The 17,343-nt window shown below is 43.2% G+C and overlaps 1 protein-coding gene across 4 annotated transcripts in view; it reads left to right on the forward strand.

Annotated features, from left to right (window-relative positions):
• The first annotated feature begins 384 nt into the window (after positions 1–384).
• NDRG2 (NDRG family member 2) overlaps positions 385–17,343 on the forward strand; it is a 39,342-nt gene continuing 22,383 nt past the window's right edge. For 2 of the 4 annotated variants that reach the window (XM_007437330.3, XM_007437332.3), the window contains exons 1-3: positions 385–512; positions 9,038–9,120; positions 12,972–13,016. In XM_007437330.3, coding sequence (XP_007437392.1) covers positions 9,043–9,120; positions 12,972–13,016 — 123 coding nt within the window. In that variant the 5' untranslated portion in view covers positions 385–512; positions 9,038–9,042. The remainder of the gene's footprint in view (positions 513–9,037; positions 9,121–12,971; positions 13,017–17,343) is intronic. The other 2 variants (XM_007437329.3, XM_007437331.3) reach the window with 2 other exon arrangements.

The raw sequence follows: 17,343 nt of genomic DNA on the forward strand, positions 1-17,343 counted from the left end.
TTCCCCCAAAATGGGGAGGGACCTTCGACCTCCAGGCGGCGCAGGTTCACCACTACTTGCAATGTTTTGCCACATTTCGCATTTGCAGGTACAAAAAACAAGATACATCTAACAATATAAGTAGCCCGCAATGGAGTCAACCCGAAATTAGCTTTGGGGGGGGGGAGGCGGCTGAAGGAAGGATGAGATCGGGGGTCGTCTTTGTGGGCATCCCCGTTGTTTCCAGGATTTGGAGAAAGATGGTTGCCCGTTTCTCCCCTTTCCTCCTCCTCCCCGATCTCCTCCCCTCACGCCCCTTTCCTTTCCTTGTTGGCAGCCCGGATTGGCAGAGGCGGAGCTGGAAGGGGGAGGGGAGAGGATCCGGGGGGAGGGGTCTCCCTGGGGGTGGGGGGAGGTGGTGTTTGCAGTCAGAGAGTCAAAGGCAAGTGAAGGTGGAAGGAGAGACCGAGTGGCGGAGCGCGGGCAGGGAAGCCGCTGCAGAGAAGGCAGACGGAGAGACACACGGACAGAGGGTATCCCAAAACAAGGGGGTGGCAGAAAATGTGGGGGAGGGGCTGCTAGACTGCAAATGTGACTGGGTTTTTTTTTCTCCCCCCCCCTTTTCCTCGTTTGCCCGTTTCTCCCCTGATCCTTTTCGAGCACCCCGAAAAACAGGGAAGGGAAATCTGTTGCAAGGTGCGTTAAGCCTTAAGGGGCGAGCGTACTCTATGTTACAGAACCACCTCCCCACCTTTCTGCTCCAACCCCTTCCCCTCAAAATCGGGTACCTTTCGTTCCCATAGAAGGCTGCCAAAAAAAAAAAAAAAAAGTCCTCCACCACCTCTCCCCAAGTCAAAACAGCCTTCTGCTCTAGGTGGCGGCCGTGATGCCTAAAATATTAATACTGGCATTTTTCCCCCCGTTTCTCTTAAGTCTTGATGGGGGCGGCTTCCTCTTTCCCACCCGCGCCGGGAGCTGGTTCGCGTTGATATCCTGCCCCGGTTCCTCAATTCGCTCTGCAATTGACATAATCGGCAAACTCAAAATGTCAAATGGAAAAAAGAAAAAAAAAAACCAGCAACACCCCGCATGGGAGGCAGCCTTTCCCGCCCCCACCCAGACCTTGAGGGGCCAAACTGCTCGCTTGTCTGGGCGGGAGAAGAGAACCCTTTCTCCCTGAGGGTGCTGGTGGGGGGGAGAGGCTGTCAGGTGGGCGCCAGGCCGGGGGGGGGGCGGGCGGGCGAGATCCTTATCTCCTGTGAGAGAAAAAAGATGGGAGGATTAATCGGATTGCAGTAAAGGGGAGGGGGGAATGTGCGAGCTGGCTTGTCTAGGTCTCTGGGGAAGGAGGGCCTTGTAGCGAAGAGGTTAAATGCAGGTGAGTGTGCAGACGAAATGCTGCTGGATGCTAGACCAAGCTATGAGAGTTGTAAGTGCTAATAGGCAGAAGCCTGCGCTGAAGCCAAGAGTTTCACAGGTTCAAGAATCCAGATGTGTGGGAGGGGTGACAGGTGGTTTCCAAAGGAGCTGCATTTAGAGTGGTAGGATTGGGAGCAGGATAATTCCTGTAAATGGGCTGCTGGCTAATAGGGTTCATAGACACACACACACACACACACACACACCCCAGTGAGGGAGCTTGGCTCTTAGGACTTTGGAGTCCTCTCAAGGCCAACGCAGTGTATTAGAGAGCTACAAACAGCAGAGTCTACTGCTAGGTTTCTGGGAGATGGGTTGAGTTAAAGCAGGTGGATTTGGGGACTCCTGCATTCCTTGGGAGAGGGCAGCAAAAGAGCATCAAGCAGGAACTGGGGAATTGTGTGTGGGAGACTGGGGAGGGAAACTGGATTCCTTCCACTTGCAGAGGTTACAAAGAGGAAGCATGTGAAGACGGTGGGTGCTGGAGTTCCTGGCTTGTTGAGGCTAGAGATGCCACGGGGAGCAAAATCCAAGGATTTTTATTCCTGCTTCTGGGCAAGGCATAGCTGGGAGATGAGAGAGAGAACGTTCTTATCCCCTGGAGCCAGGATAAGAGAGTGTCGTGCTGCCTATTTCTGCAGCCAGAGGCTTCACATGGAGGTGCCAGGGGGTCTTGGCAGAGAGCCACTCCCTGTGCTGGAATCTGTAGGCACCTGGAAACTTTCTGGCACTGGTTGCCCTGGTGGCCTACAAGCAGTTCCTGGTCTTGTGCTGCAAATAAGGGGGATGTTCCTCACACAAGAGTGAGTTGCCTCCAGCCGTGTTTCAGAAGGCTGTGATCTGGCCTTCAGCCATCTGAAGATGTGATGTAAGGAGTCGATGCCTCACTAGCCAAAGAAAGAGGTTGTGGGAGCAAGCCAAGATGAAAGGCTGTAGCAGTGACTGATTTTAGTCTGTATACATGTGTTTGGATGTGCCCCACTTGTCACATAGTTTCACTTGTTGCCATTTTGCATTTCAATCATAGCATATTTTTGTTAAGATCAGGTCTGGCCCAGAGAGCATCTGCTGTCACTAAACCTAGATTTGGGACCAAGAATATTGGGAGTGGTCAGCAAGCATATGTAGCTTGCTACAACTCGGGTGAATCACGCAATTTGTAATTCTTAATTTCTAAGTGGATGCTAATAGGGGTCAATACCTGTCTTTGATACCATCATAGAGGTAATGTGGGCTAGAAAGATGGACTCAAATGGTGCTTTTAACATTAACCAAAGCTATGAGGTAGGAAGGTCTTTTAGGTAGGAAAGGGAAGTTTTGAAGATCCCAATGTTGAACCACAGTTCCCAGCATCATAGGGTGCACTGGGAGTTGGAAAGCAATATCTGGAAGGTTTCAAAGATTCCTTAACCTTAGTGGATAAATTATTCATCTCAGGATCAAATATAATCAGCTTCTCTGTGTGTATCTGCCTGTGTGGATATGATTGGAGGGAGAAGACAGAAGATATTCACTGCTTACCACATAAACAATACTTAATCCACATCTTACATTTTGTGCAACACTGAAGATGCTGCTCAGACTCCTTTGGCTCAGCATATAGAAACCTTCTTCCTAGCAGGGCTTCTTTTGTATTTAACTGTTCAACAGGTGGGGTTTGTCTAGCAAAGCAGCCCTAGGCTACACAAACTGCACCTGTTGGTCTTTGGCTTCTTGTTGAGCTGGTGCAAAGAAACTGGAGCCCTGCCAAACCAGATGAGAAAAGAAAGAAAAAGGCAGCAATTTTGGAAAGCATAATGGGAAAGAATGAGGCAAAGAAGCCAAGAATCCTCAATGTCAGGAGCCCAAACTTAATCTGTTGAGCTAGAAGCAGGGCTGCTTTTCCATTTGCTCCAACTCCCCTAGCCCATGCTTTCTTTTGCAACTTCTTAACCAGGAGTGGTGGAGTCCTGATTCCTGGCATTAGCCTAGTCTTCTTTGTATAGGGCTGGGGGTATCTATTAAGTATAGAGTTGCTACGTCATGGAGGCTGGAGTCATGATTTCCTTGCTCTTACAGGCCCCATTAAGGGCCCCTCAGTGGCAAGGAGCTCCTGGGGAACTGGATGGCTGCCCATGTCATGGTGATCAAAACAGCTATTTATGGCCCAGGAGGGAGATCCTTGGATGGAGCCCAGAGTGGGAAACAGACATAGTACCTGGGGGGGAGGGAGAGACAAGAGGAGAAAGCCTGAGAATGGAAGGCTGCCTGTTCTTACGGGGCCCTAGGGAGCCTACCCCAGTGCCAATGAGGGAGCAGCATCAAGGGATGGAAGAGAGGGTGGGCTTGCAGCCATGCAGAGGAAAATAGCCTAGTTGCTAAGAGTGAAGGGGGGAATGCTTAGTCATCCGCTCGCATCCCTTCGCTCCCCTCTTTCTGCATTGCAAGAAGAATGCCAATGCAAAATCTTTCCGTAGTAGCATTATAAGGCATGTAAGTGTTCTCTGAACTATGTACTAGGAACTGGGGAATAGAGATGGGGAGAGATGGTGATCCAACTGGGAACAGATAGTGCTACATGTCTCTAATTGCTCTTTGTACAGGAATGGGCAGGTCCATAGAAGAGGCCTTCCCAGGATTCAGATCTTTACAGCTATAATTCAATATACTATCCTACTAGGAGCACATGTATTTGTACCTGTCAGTTCCCTGTTGCAAGTTTCCCTTGGGGCAAGAGGAATCCCGGTTCCGTTTTTTAAGCTGAAAAGACTCACATGTCTGTGTTGGCAGAACATATGTGGACACACCTCTAGCACGGTACAGTTGATAAGTTTGTGTTCTGGGCTTGTACAGGTCCATGTTTTTTAAAAAAAGTCCTCATAACAAGGCTATAAAGTAGATGCGTAATGACTGTCCAACATTGGGTTTCAGCATCAAAAGATGATGTGCAGGTATCAGGATGTGATGGATGAAATGGTCCCCACATTCAGATGGACCTTCCGTATTGTATTTAGCAACTGCATCTTTAAGTGGAGTGCTGTCCTTTGTATGATTCATAGTTAGGATATAGTTCTAAATATTAAGGCTTCGTACACTCAGAAATTATTTGGAATAGGGCTTTGGACCTCAACCTAGAAAAAATGCATGAAAGCGTGAAAAAAAAATATGGAACTACTTTAATGCATACCAGAGAGGTGCTGTGGTCTCACACAGTCCAAAACACTTCTGAATCATTTTCAAAGCATGCGTAGCCATTATAAACATATGAATGAGAACAGTGATTCCACCACATATAACCATCAACAGTTGTGTGAGCTGATGTGAGCAGTGAGGCCCTGTGGGAACCATGCACACTTTATCCTCTCCAGATGGAGTCCACAAAATCCCAAAATTAAATTGGAAATAATTATTTTTTAAAACAAAATTAAATGACCAAAGAGCCAGTTTGGTGTAGTGGTTAAGGTGTCAGTCTAGAAACTGGGAGACTGTGAGTTCTAGTCCTGCCTTAGGCCCAATGCCAGCTGGGTGACCTTGGGCCAGTCACTCTCTCTCAGCCCTAGGAAGGAGGCAATGGCAAGCCACTTCTGAAATCTTGCCAAGAAAACTGGCAGGGACTTGTCCAGGCAGTTGCTAGGAGTCAACACTGACTCACAGGCGCACACAAAAAACAAAGACCAAAAGCTTGCAAGATTGTTAAATCTGATGAGATTTATCCACATCTTGCAAGGTTAGGTTAAAAAAGCTAAAATTCGTTAAAGTTGGTGATATTTTGGACACATATATCCTAATATGATATAATTTTTTACATTACATTAGTGCCCATACCAAAGACTAGGGCAGTACCCTGATAGATCATCAGTGATCATTGGCCTATAGGTTAGGAATCATTATTCTAGTGAAAAAGCTTCATTGGACACGGTGGGACTTGCTCCATTCATTATGTTGCATTAGCGATACATGAGCACGTATGAATCACCTCTGAAGCAAAGGTAATTTGCCCCAAACTGCCAAGTGAACAAGATGGATAGCTTTAACCAAGGTGATTTAAATATTCAAAGTTAAAAACTGATTTAATTTAAACTTCCCACTTTGAAATGCATGTTTTCTGAATAAGCCCAAGCACATTACCAGATAGCTGTAACACAATTAAAATATACCAGCTCGGTTTCACATCATGCATGTGGTGTGCTTGGTTTTAGCTTGATATATTGTTTGAACACCAGCCACTTTGGTTTGTAAACAATGGTTTGTTGCTCACCAGGCTTATGTGAGACCAGCCAATTGTCATTTTAAACTAAGCCATGGTTAAGCAAATTATGGCTTAGCACAATGTATAAGCCTAATCAGGGAGTAGGTCAATACATCATAACAAGCTAGAGCAAGCTATTGTTTGGTTTTAGCTCAGTATTTTGTGTTATGTTTATATGTAAAGCATGATTAATCAAATCATGGCTTAGCATATGTGAACCAAGTCAGTTTGCTCAAATTAATCTTATTCTCTCTTCCTGCGAGTAAAGTGGTGGGAGCTTAAAATGTGTTGCATGTAAGTATGTGTCCTCTGATTCAGCAAAGTTAACCTACCTTAGATCTATCCTGCAAATTGGCAGGATATTAAATCTACATGTTTGGAGCACATTCTGAAATATATGATTGTGTCCCCACACACCATGCAGATTCACCTATGTTAAAACACTGTCTCTTTCTTGCAAGTTAAGGATGCAGACCTCTACACATGTGTATTTAAAAGGCCAAAATAGGATTTTTCCCCCCTCCTGAGGAAGCTTTCACATTTAGAAGTTAGGCTATTGTATTAGGCAAATAACCTGAGTTGGGAAGTAAAGGGTCATCTTGTTTACTAAGCAGTTTCATAGATATTCATTGTTTAGGATCCAAACACAAGGTAGTTGGTTGCATAAAGTAGGAGACAATAACTCTTATGGTGTCCTTGGATGATTGTGGCCAGAAATTTCCTAATTGCAGGGACAGACAACCTGTGCCTTTGCATGTTTTGGACTTCAACTACTATTAGGGGCCTGGCATTATAGACCATGACATTGATTGTGGGAATGGTGATCCAAAACATCTGGAGAGCTCCAAATTATCAGCTTCTGCCCTTGCATTTATAGTAATTGGCTAATGTTTGAATCCAATAAAACATTCTAGCAGGAAACAAAATGCAGGTGAAATACATTGTATCGTAATACTTAATCTCAAAAGTCGGGTGTTTTTACTAATAGTTTTCTTTGTGAAGAAAAGAGTCTTCAGCTGAGTAGCTGTCAAGATGTGTTCCCATAATCCACAACCAGTAAATTGGCTGAGGAATTATGTGAGTTGAAAGCCACTACATCTGGAAGGCAACAAGTTGGACAAGGCTGTTTTAACTTGGCCACTCAGAAAATGGACGTGTCTTATGTCAAACAAACCTGCTTATATTTACATTTCAATCTGAATCTCTTTTATTTCAAAATGAGCAGCATTAATGGATCTGAGGTGCCTTTATCACATTAATATAAAAATTGATTTATATGCAACCTGCATGGGGAGAACTTTTCTTCTAGAAATGTAACCATCTAGAAACTGGACATATCTACTGGGAGAATGATAGAGGAAGGTTTGAGGAAAGGAGCAGGTGGAGAATCCTGAGATCTGAAGGAGGTTTCCTGAAGAAGTTTGAACCCAGCCTTCCAGCTTTATGCATCTGACCTTTTTGCTGCTATGGCTACTAAGTTCATATTAGATTGGGCTGTATAAAAAACAATGGGCTTCATGCATTATTACATGGCTAATTCCAGTGGGGTGTGAAATAAGCTGCAGAATTTTCACTTAACAAAAAGAAAGAATCAAAGAGCATCGAGGCCTCTCTTGGAATTCTCTTGTCATTACTATGCTACTGGTAAAGCACCTGTTACAGTTCTTGATCACCTGCTGCCATCCTAGCAGGAATGAACATTGCTGGTGCTGGTGTCCTTGCAAAGCGAGCCATGGCGTTCTACAGCCACAGGCCAGTTGCACTGAACAATCTGTAGGGTTCATTGGCCATTCTTGTTCAAAGCCACCAAGAACAATACGGTGCTGTTTTGGAGCACTCTCAGAGGTGCCTGATCAGAGAATTGCATCTTGAAACTTGCTAGAATATTGTAAGAGTTCTGAAGCGTGTCATTGCAGTCTTTGAAACTTAGTGACAACTAAAGGAAAACTGCAGCTCAATGGCAAAGTGCCTGTTTTGTATGTGGAAGGCTACTGATTCAATGTATGGTATCTCCAGGAAGGCCTTCAAAAAATATTTTCCATCTGTGGGTAAGGGGGAAATGGGCATACAGTTGTCAATATCAGTAGATGGACAATAGAGGACCAGCAGTTCAACTCAGTAGAAAGCAAGGGCTTATATTCCTGTGTCACTAGACTGGTGCTGGCCATGTGCCAAGGTGTGGCTGTTTATATGAAATCGTGCCTGGTTACATAAGCAGAGGGTCTAGATCTAGATGATCAGGGTTGACTTCTTCACCTCTGTTGTGGCATTCTCTCCCAGCTTTGGTACCCTATCAGCAGAAAGCAAGGTGGCTTTCTGAACTGTAATGTGGAACAGAAAACCACCCCCAACTCCACAGAGTTAAAGCCCCATTCAAATCAAGGCATGGTATCTCATAAACACCACAAAGTCACAAAACACCCAGCATATCAGCCTGTCTGCAAAACAGTCTGAAAGATTTTTTCAAACATTTGGCCCATTAAAGGCTGTTAAAAAAAGACTCTATTTTTGAGGTGATAGACTGACAATTTGTGTTATATTTTACTTCAAGTTTGTTTTGGAGAGCAGCCATCATTGGCTTTTCCCAATCAGGCACTTTTCTGATGTGCTCAGACCACAGCTTCAGAACTCCTAAGAGCTGTGCTGGTTTGGAATTCTGGGAGTTGTAGTCCCAACCCAACTGGAAGGCAGCAGGCTGGGGAAGGCTGATCTTAAAAGAGTATAAAACATATACTGGGAAAGGCTATAAAGATGATGTTTTAAAAACAAGATGAGAAACTGTCAGTTTTCACAATTAATTGGCCATTCTTTTGCATGTCTAATGCCTCACATTTACAGCAAAGATAAACGGTTTCAATGCTGATTTTTAATATGCCCTGTTATACTTTATAACATGTTCATAGGTGTGCCACAGTCCAGAAGAGGTCCATAAGCAGTTAAGTGTTGTTCATAGTAGAAAAATACATTTGATGGATGGCAGTGTCCACCTCTTTGTTAGCTTAAGGCCAAGGCAGTTGGATGGTTCACACATGCATGTTGAATTCTTGATGATCTAGTTTCTCTTCCTGAGGACGTTTCATTACCTAGCTAGGTAATCATCAGTCCAGAGCTACTAGTATTCTCCACTATGGTTATACATGCATGACCTAGCATTAACTTGCTAGTTGGCAACTGAATGAGAGAAAAGATGCCACATTGGAAAGTGCTCTATTTGGGTGCTATGGAGCCTTGTCCATATTCTGTCTGTTTGTGTTAGCTCCATTAAAAGTCAACCATATGTGCAGTCATCATTTGATGGTGTCATGATCAAGTGAGAAAAAATGCAAATGTGAAACCACCCAATCAGTGGCTCGTTCGTATATAGATTTCCCCACGTAACATATCCCCTGATGTCTTTGTCTTTTGCCCCAGGTGCCATGACAGAACTCCAGGAAGTGCAGATCACTGAGGAAAAGCCACTACTGCGAGCCCCAGGAACACCTGATCCGGGCAAGGTCAGCACAGAGGGAGGCCTCCTCTGTCTCTCCCCATCCTCTTGCTGCTGCTTTTTTCCCTTCTTACCAGCGTGCTCCCAAATTGTGTCCAGTCCCGCTTCTTTCCTTCCTTACTGGTCCTATTTCTTTCCCATGTTTGCAGAGCAGTTGCATTCATAACTGCCTTGTTCAAAGCCTATCTTATAGATTCATCAGTCTGGCAGTAGTTTTCCAGGTTTTCAGGCAGAAGTCTTTCCCATCACTTAGAGCTGCAGCCTTTTAAAATGGAGATGCCAGGGATCAATGTTTATTTGCATGCTACCCTTCATTTATTACTAGCTAAATGTGCCATCCTTTGTCAGGTTGCAACCTTTAAAGGGCAAGATCTATGGGTTGTCAAATGCAATGCCTGTCTCTTTAAAGGAAAGGTAAACAATGTGTGTTTTTCTTTAACATTGTTGAGTTGCAGTTCCCCATCATTCCTTATCATGGCCATACTGTCTGTGGCTATTTGGCAATGTTTGGAGAGCAACTTGTTGCTCATCTTTACTTTAAAAGTATTAGAGGGCCAAGATGTAACAGCTGTTATGCTCTTATTGGAGAATGATCAAACCTGTATCTAATTCCAGACCAGCAGTATGCAATAAATTATAATTAAGTATATATCTAAATATAATTCATAGCTGAGGACTAGTGAACCCATGACCTTCTTGAAGTTGCTCTACTTCAACAATCTAGAGTCCCTGCTAGCAAGGCCAGTTGGTGTGAGATGGGAGGCAGTATAGTTTAGCATATATCTGGAGGGTCACAAATTTTCCACCACCTTATAGCTACCAATATAGATGTTATGCAATCACTGGAATCCCATCAAACATGATATACTAATATTCTTAGATTCTTTTGTTGCAACATTAAAAGATTAAAAGCTACTTGGAAGTACTGTTGTTAGCTGATTAAGAGAGAAAAAAATCAGCTTGACCTATTTATGTTCCTTTAACAGCTATTTGGATATACAGAATTCAGATAAAGCTTTCCATAGCCTAGATGCATGTGCAGTGACCTGTAAATACATGCACATCATGGCTATTCAAGACACTAGTACAGAGCCTATGGAAAAACTGGCAGTTGTTCTCCAAGCAGTTGCTAAGGGCACTGCCAGGAGTAAGACTAATCAATCTGCCAGGGTCCTGCTTCCTCGAGGCCTATTTTTGACTTTCCCTGGAATTACCTCTTTTGCTACTCAAGCATTCAGACAATACTAAGGACAGAAAGTAAAATCTTCCAATTGCCTTGTGTTCTTCTAGTGGGGGTCAGCAAATAGGCAGCAATGGGGCTGGCAAAGAATTAGGCAGACCTCTTATCCAGGGGAGCCAGTAAAAGGAGGACAAGATGCTGCATTTTCCATAAAAGAGGACATTTCAGCAGTTACAAGATTTTTACATGCCAAACTTGCTGAAAGTTTCTAGCTTCTACACAACTAAGAAAAATGCAGGAACTTTTTCTTTCATATCAGAATAAATGTGCATCCTTCACTCCCCCTTGTCAAATACCATTACAATTATTGGTAATGGACGTTGAATAGATTTGATCCCTAAATTGTGGCATAAGCCTCTGTCCTTGCTACACATATGCCTACATACGGTGGTTGATTGCCGATGAACATATAGGGGCTGGGATTTTGAAGGCATGCAGTACAACTTTGCTGAGATTAAAGTTGGGGAAGGTGAAAATCCAGAACACAGGGTGTTATACACCTTGCTTTGAGGTCTCAGCATGAAATAATATAAGCAAGTAAACAAATGAGAGTGCATGCTTGCCCTTCTTGGTATGTTTTCAACAGTGGAAATTTTGCACATTTGTTATTGTAATGTTGTTGAGGAAGACCAGTAGGTGAAACATGATCAGCCTGTTGAAATCTTTTGGAGCAGCACAAACTAGGAGGAGTGGTAATTTAAACTTCTTTGGCAGACCCCTTCTTCTAAGGATTTCCTATTAAAAGATATAATTACAGTTGGTTGCTACCAATCAGGTTGAGCCCCTGACACGCCCTAATTTGTCTAGCTAGGGAGTTCTGAGTCACTTAGCTGGGTCTGTGAAAACAGAAAAAAAGGTGCTTTGAATCTTCCTGCCCAAAGTCAGTGATGCAGAATTTAAAAAACATTGTGCCAATTCTGTAACACAAGGTGTAGCTGTGTAACCATGCAGTGTTATACATGGAGAAGGTTTTAGCAAGAAATTCCCTTTTTAAGGCACTTTAAATGAAAAGAACGTTATTGGGAACAGGGAATATAGGAGAAATAAGGGAAGCTAACAATCACACATGCAGGATTCCAGAAAGAATCAATACAGCCAGCCTAACTAAATTAGTTACTATCTGCTTGTATAAGGTCTTCAGCATATGTTGGCTGTTCATTGCAGAAAAGATGGCTGGAGAGAGATCACCTGAGCCTGTTGTTTGGATGTTGTTAGGCAGGCCTTCATTACCGCTGCTTCCTTTCTCCTTCTCCATGAACACTATCTTTGGTCTTACAGAATGTCAAGGATAATTGAAAGACATCCTCTTTGGAAAGGTTGAGAGCTTTCTAAATACTCCATCTGTGATGTCATGATCTAGCCAGCAAATCAGGAAATTATAATCTGGTGCCTGAACCCATGTTCCTAACAACTCAGTGATTGGATGGCAAAGGTGCTGAATAATTTTCACAAGCTGCACAATTGTCCAAAAATAATTATATGGGAGAGGCATTTTTAAGAAAGATTAATTCTGTTTAGGCCTCTCAGTGTAGATCAATACGAGAGGTTTTATGTGTAACATCAGATGCATTTCTGTAGTATCAAAAATGAGGGGTTTGTCACACACTGCAAATCATGAGCATGATACTATATAGTATTTGATCAGGCTTAACATTATAGCATGATATCTGTATAATAAACAGCCAGGTGTTTATTTGATACACATCTAATCATTGCTTCTACATGCTGTTACAAAGGAAATCCATTTGCAGTTATTAACTCTTCATTTCTTTATTCAGCTCCAAGCCTTTTTTCAATGACAGCTATCACACCTGTGCAACTACTGAAAGGCATAGGAGGAGCCCCATTTCTGGGGAGAAGAACTACACACATGCACACAGAGACATTCTACTAATTCTAAGTATCTATTAAAGGCAATTTAGCCATTAGGAGAAATATTGCATAAGAATTAGTACCACTCACTCCCAGCAATGGTTCTTGAATCCAGGGCATCACTTTAATTAAAGCTCCAATAATAGCAGATGTTCCCAATATGTCATGGGACATGAAGCTGGGAGTACAGTTAGTGCAGACACACAGCTTGCCCAGGAAAAACAAAGACAGCTGTGTTGGTTCAAGAGAGGGGGGAAAAAAGTCCAAAATCCATACCAGAAGGGCATCAAAAACTATATAAGCTTCTGAGTTCTCCAAAACTTTAAACCAGGCAAAGTGCTACAAAAGACAACAGCTCAATGTGAAATGCATTGTATTTTTACATGCAGCTGGTCTGAAGTCATAAAAGTTTCACAAAGAATGAAAACAGGCAGGTTTTTCTCTTTGCCAGCGGCAAGCATTTGGCCTCCTCAGTTGAGTAAGTTTCCAGTTAAAAACAGACTCAAACACGTGAGTTCTTGGATTGAGATGCTGCAGCTCTACAGCACAGCCGCTCTTCCAATGAATTTATTTGCTGCTTGCCACCCATGCTGTTTTTTTTAAAGGTGCCAACCAATGACAAAAGGATTGCACTCTGCTTCTTCCCCCCTATCCTTCTCCATGACTGATTCTTCTTCCTCTTACTTGCTACCTTCTTGCCCCCTGTCTGTCTCTTCCCCTTCCCCCTTTCTTTCTCTGTGTTCTAGGATGCTGAACTGATAACAGCCAAACTTCTACAGGAATGTGGCCAGGTAATATCCCCACCTCACCCCTCTCCTCTCCATTTTACTCAAAAGGGCAGAACCCATGCCTTCCCCCTGCACCCCTTGGCCTGCAGGAACCTCTAACTTCAGAAGAGGCAAAAGGGCCCTACTGGAAACCAGTATCCATTCTTTCTGTCCTTCTTCCACAACTGAACAATAAAATGGATACATGCAGACCTAATATTATATAGCACCTGCTTTCTTAAAGGAGGAATGGCCTAAGTCCAACTTTCCCCAGCCTGGAATTTGAAGGGAAGGAGAAAATTACTGTCAGGTAGATAAGCCGTAATGGCTGATTCTTCACAGGGAGGGGGAAAGATATAACCAAAGGGTTTTTCCTCCTTATTTGTAGTGGAAGACAGAAGTGTAGTCCATCTGGGTAAACTCAGCAAAAGCAGCAACTTCTCTGTTCAACAGGAGATATTCCTGGAACAGAGATTATGAATCAGGAACATTTTTAGAGCAGTCCCTTTTTTCCTGGCAAGACACTTTTTTGCAAAAGAGCCGACGAGTTTTCTGTGTAGCTTTGTCTCCGTGCTGAGAAAATGGCTTTATGTTCAGATAAATACTCAGATCAGTATTATCTGTTCCAAAGATGGGCAAACCTTTTGGGAGGTCTGTGTTGGTCATGGCTGGCTGGGGAATTCTGGGAGTTGAAGTCCACACATCTGAAAGCTGCCAAGGTTGAGAAACACTGGTCTAGACCAAAAATGGTAACTACAGGGAAATTATCTACTGCATGCTATCATGCATCATAGACTGGGATATATGGAGTTCACAGGTTAGTTGCATTCAATCAGAAATTCTAATCTCTCCTGCTAAATCTGGCAAATGGAATTAAAGACCCAGGTCCAAAACAATTAATGAATCCTCCTGTTTTATAACTGAGGAATACGGAAGCAGATGGATAAGCAGTGAACGAGAGATTAGCTATGGCAAAGACTGTTTTTGGTTTACCATATTTCCTAGCAGGAGATCCCATTTAGGCCATTAGACCCTGGTCTTCTCTCTCTTGGCTGGGTTCAAACATTATACTTTGCCATCATGTGGTTTATTAGTTTGGGCATAGGTTGCTAAGTGAATCTAGCCATTGGGGTTTATAAATTATGATTTATGGCTTAGTGTGAGGTGTGAACCTAGCTGTTTGTGGCTTATTCAGCAAATCATGGTTTACCACACTCTATTAAACTATCCACAGACTGATAACAGCTCTCTGTGGGTTCAGATGAGGCTTTCCCATCCTGGAGATTCAAAGGACCTTCTGTAGTCATTGTGAATGCCCTGCCATGAGCTTTCCCTTTCCCCCAAATTGACCCATTATGCAATTGTTAAATATACAAGAGCCTTGCCAAACAAACAAAACTGAAGTAACAATTCTCCCTAGGAATCCTGGCTTTAAGCCAGCCTGTTCCTTGTTTGCTGTTACTACTTTGTAAGATACACAGTTCCAATAGTAGTATTCCAACCACTATACTTACTTGCCATTTGCTTATTGGCCAGAGAATTATGGCATAGGAAGTCAACTTCTTTGCTTTGTGGTATGATCTTAAATAGTTGCACAATACCATGAATTTCAACCCTAGCAGCTTCCCTCATCATTATGTGGTGGGGTTGCCAAATATTCCAAACACCCTTGCTTTTGTGCTGGTAGCAGCAGCTTAAGCTGTGGACACGAGCAAGAGACTGCTTATCACTTCACTTTATCCCTGAATACCAGGCAACTTTCAAAGGCATAGGAGCAGACTGAGCTGTTTATTTGGTCCATTCGCAATTCTGTTGCACCATCATGCACCTGTTGGAATGCCTGTCTGTCAGGCACCTAAAGAGATAATTACTTAGTCATGAACCCATTGACAGGACTATTGTGTGGCCTCTCTTTCCCCATGTTTACAATAGGAATATTTACATATAGGGTTATAGTAAGGTTAGATGACACAACAGATTTTTAAAAAGAAAGAAAAGAAAGAGAAGACCTTTTGCCTACTTTGGATACCAATTAGCGATATCTCTTTCTTGTCGCAAATGTTTTATTACATCATCTGACCTCCTGTGAGGTGAGCCCGTGCCCATGTTCCAAAGCAGAAGACTGAGCTTTAGACATTTGGCTGGCCCGGCTTTGCAAGCAAATGCCTGCTCCTTTGAAATGCTTGGCCTTCTTGCATTCACATTCCATTCAATCTCATCCCATCCCCTGAACTAGAGGGTGAATCCAGGAGACTTTGTCCCCCAACCATTACCAGCTGTTCGAGTCCTGCTCAATCAGCTACACATTTAGTTTTATTTATCATTCCCTCAGACAGTAAACGGTGCTGTTGAGGGCCAACAAAAATGGAGCGAGAGTGATTTCATCTTAGGTTTGGAAACATCAGAAACAAGCAAATAATCAGCAATCTAAGCATGGATACAAACCCTCCAAAACATCCGACCTGAGAACTTAGCATGTTTGGGAGCGACAGAATGTTAACACCTAGTTGGGAAAGAAAAATGAAGAAAGATTAGGGAGAGAAAAGAGTTTGGGGAAAGCATAACTAGGATTTGGATGGGAAGGGAGGGGGAAAGGTTAGAATATAGCACAAATTTTTGTCTATGACGGTACTGTGCAAGAAGTCAGCTTATGGCATCCTGCCAAGATGGCAGTGAAGCTTAGTGTTGGCTTTGGGTATTTACTAAGGACCAGCCTTCCATTCTGAAGAGAAGCACAGCGCCAAGCCAAGCCAAAAAGGGTTGCTGCTATGGCACTCTTTTAATTCCTCACAATGTTTCAAAGAATGTCTCTTGAAAAGGGCTCTTTTTGGAACTCAGATGCACCCTGGGTGGACAGAGGCATCCTCAAGGGAGGGGAGGCTTAAAAAAAAGTCAAAACCACACAATTGTGGCTATCATCTTGACTTTTTTGACTTGCCCTGTGGGCACCCCTGCAGGTGGAATAAAATAATTTAGGCAACTTCAGTAGTGTTTGCTAGTGAAACTGGCCGCATTCTTTTGCCTCTGCTGATGCCTATAGCAAAGGAAGGGGAAGGAAGGAGAGACCATTAGAACTGGTGGCAGACCATCCTTCGCTGTCTGGAGACAGAAGGCTTTTACTAGCCTCACCGGTCTTACCCCTATCTGGGGACTTCACTGGCTTTTCTATTTGTGGGGAAGTGGCTTCCTTGGACCTGATGAACTCACGCAGAAAGGCTGCCAAGGGCCCTGCCAAATTGGCACCAGATCTGAGGCTAGTCATCTAGAGTTGCTACAAAAGTAATAAAAACTATAAATGATAAAATGGAATGCAGGAGAGGTGATATGACAACCCAAGATTAGATTATACTTCAGTCCTATAACCGTAGCTGATGTAAAACATCCAAAGGAAGGTGGGAGAAATAACTTTGCAATTACTCATGTCAACAATACGCTGGGATATGGAATGGTTTTCACCTGCCACCTAAATGGCTGATGAGACTGAAACAAACTGCTTGAGGAGATGCAAGTTTTCATAAATGGACAAGCCATTAGCTGGGAAGGGTTCTCTTGTACTTTTTAAAAGGGACAGAATGTTAGAACTGCAACCTGTCTCACTGCTGTACATTATGGGTTCCTGTCTTTATCTTTGACCATTCTTGTACAAGCTAGTAGAATAGTTGACCCATCAAAAGGAACACTACTGTCATTTTTAAAAATTTCCATGAGGGTCTGCCTGGAACTTTACAGTCATGAATATTGTTATGTGCCCATGTGGGTTGTGTTGTAAATATAACTATACAGACTCCCCACTTTGATCTTCTCGATGTGGACAAACTGTGCTGCAGGGCACCATTAAGTGCCATACCAGAGAGTTGTCTATATAGCCAAATTAAATAAAACTGGTATTTATTACCAAGTCAAGCAGGAACTGTAGACCATTTCAGAAGTTTCAGAACATGCTTATACATCTCAACTGTTGGATAATGGGCCAGATATGCAGGGCTGAGCCAAATATGCAGATGTATGAGTTCTTCTCTTGGAAATGCTTGAGATAATTCATTACATGGTTCATTTCCCCCAGTGTCGATTCATCCAAAAAGATTGCCTGTATATGCAATAGTTAAGATACAGTGCATAAGTAGTGGCCTGTATTTGGCTTGGTGGAACTATGCTATGGTACTCTATCGCTACTTATAATAATTACTGTTTTCTGCCTTTCTCTGTGAAGTCATGTCTACTGCCAATTTACCCCTTTCCTGTGAGTAGGTTGGATTGAACCTAAATTTCTTCAGACCAATCCAACACCTTAACCACTCCATGAGCCCCTGCTCCTTTAAAAAAGAAGGGGGGGGGGAAGCAAAGCTAGTTA

This window comes from Python bivittatus, unplaced genomic scaffold, assembly GCF_059951505.1.
Source record: "Python bivittatus isolate LINGU-HERP-01145 unplaced genomic scaffold, Pbiv_v1 ctg000440_np1212, whole genome shotgun sequence".
Classification (NCBI taxonomy): domain Eukaryota; kingdom Metazoa; phylum Chordata; class Lepidosauria; order Squamata; family Pythonidae; genus Python; species Python bivittatus.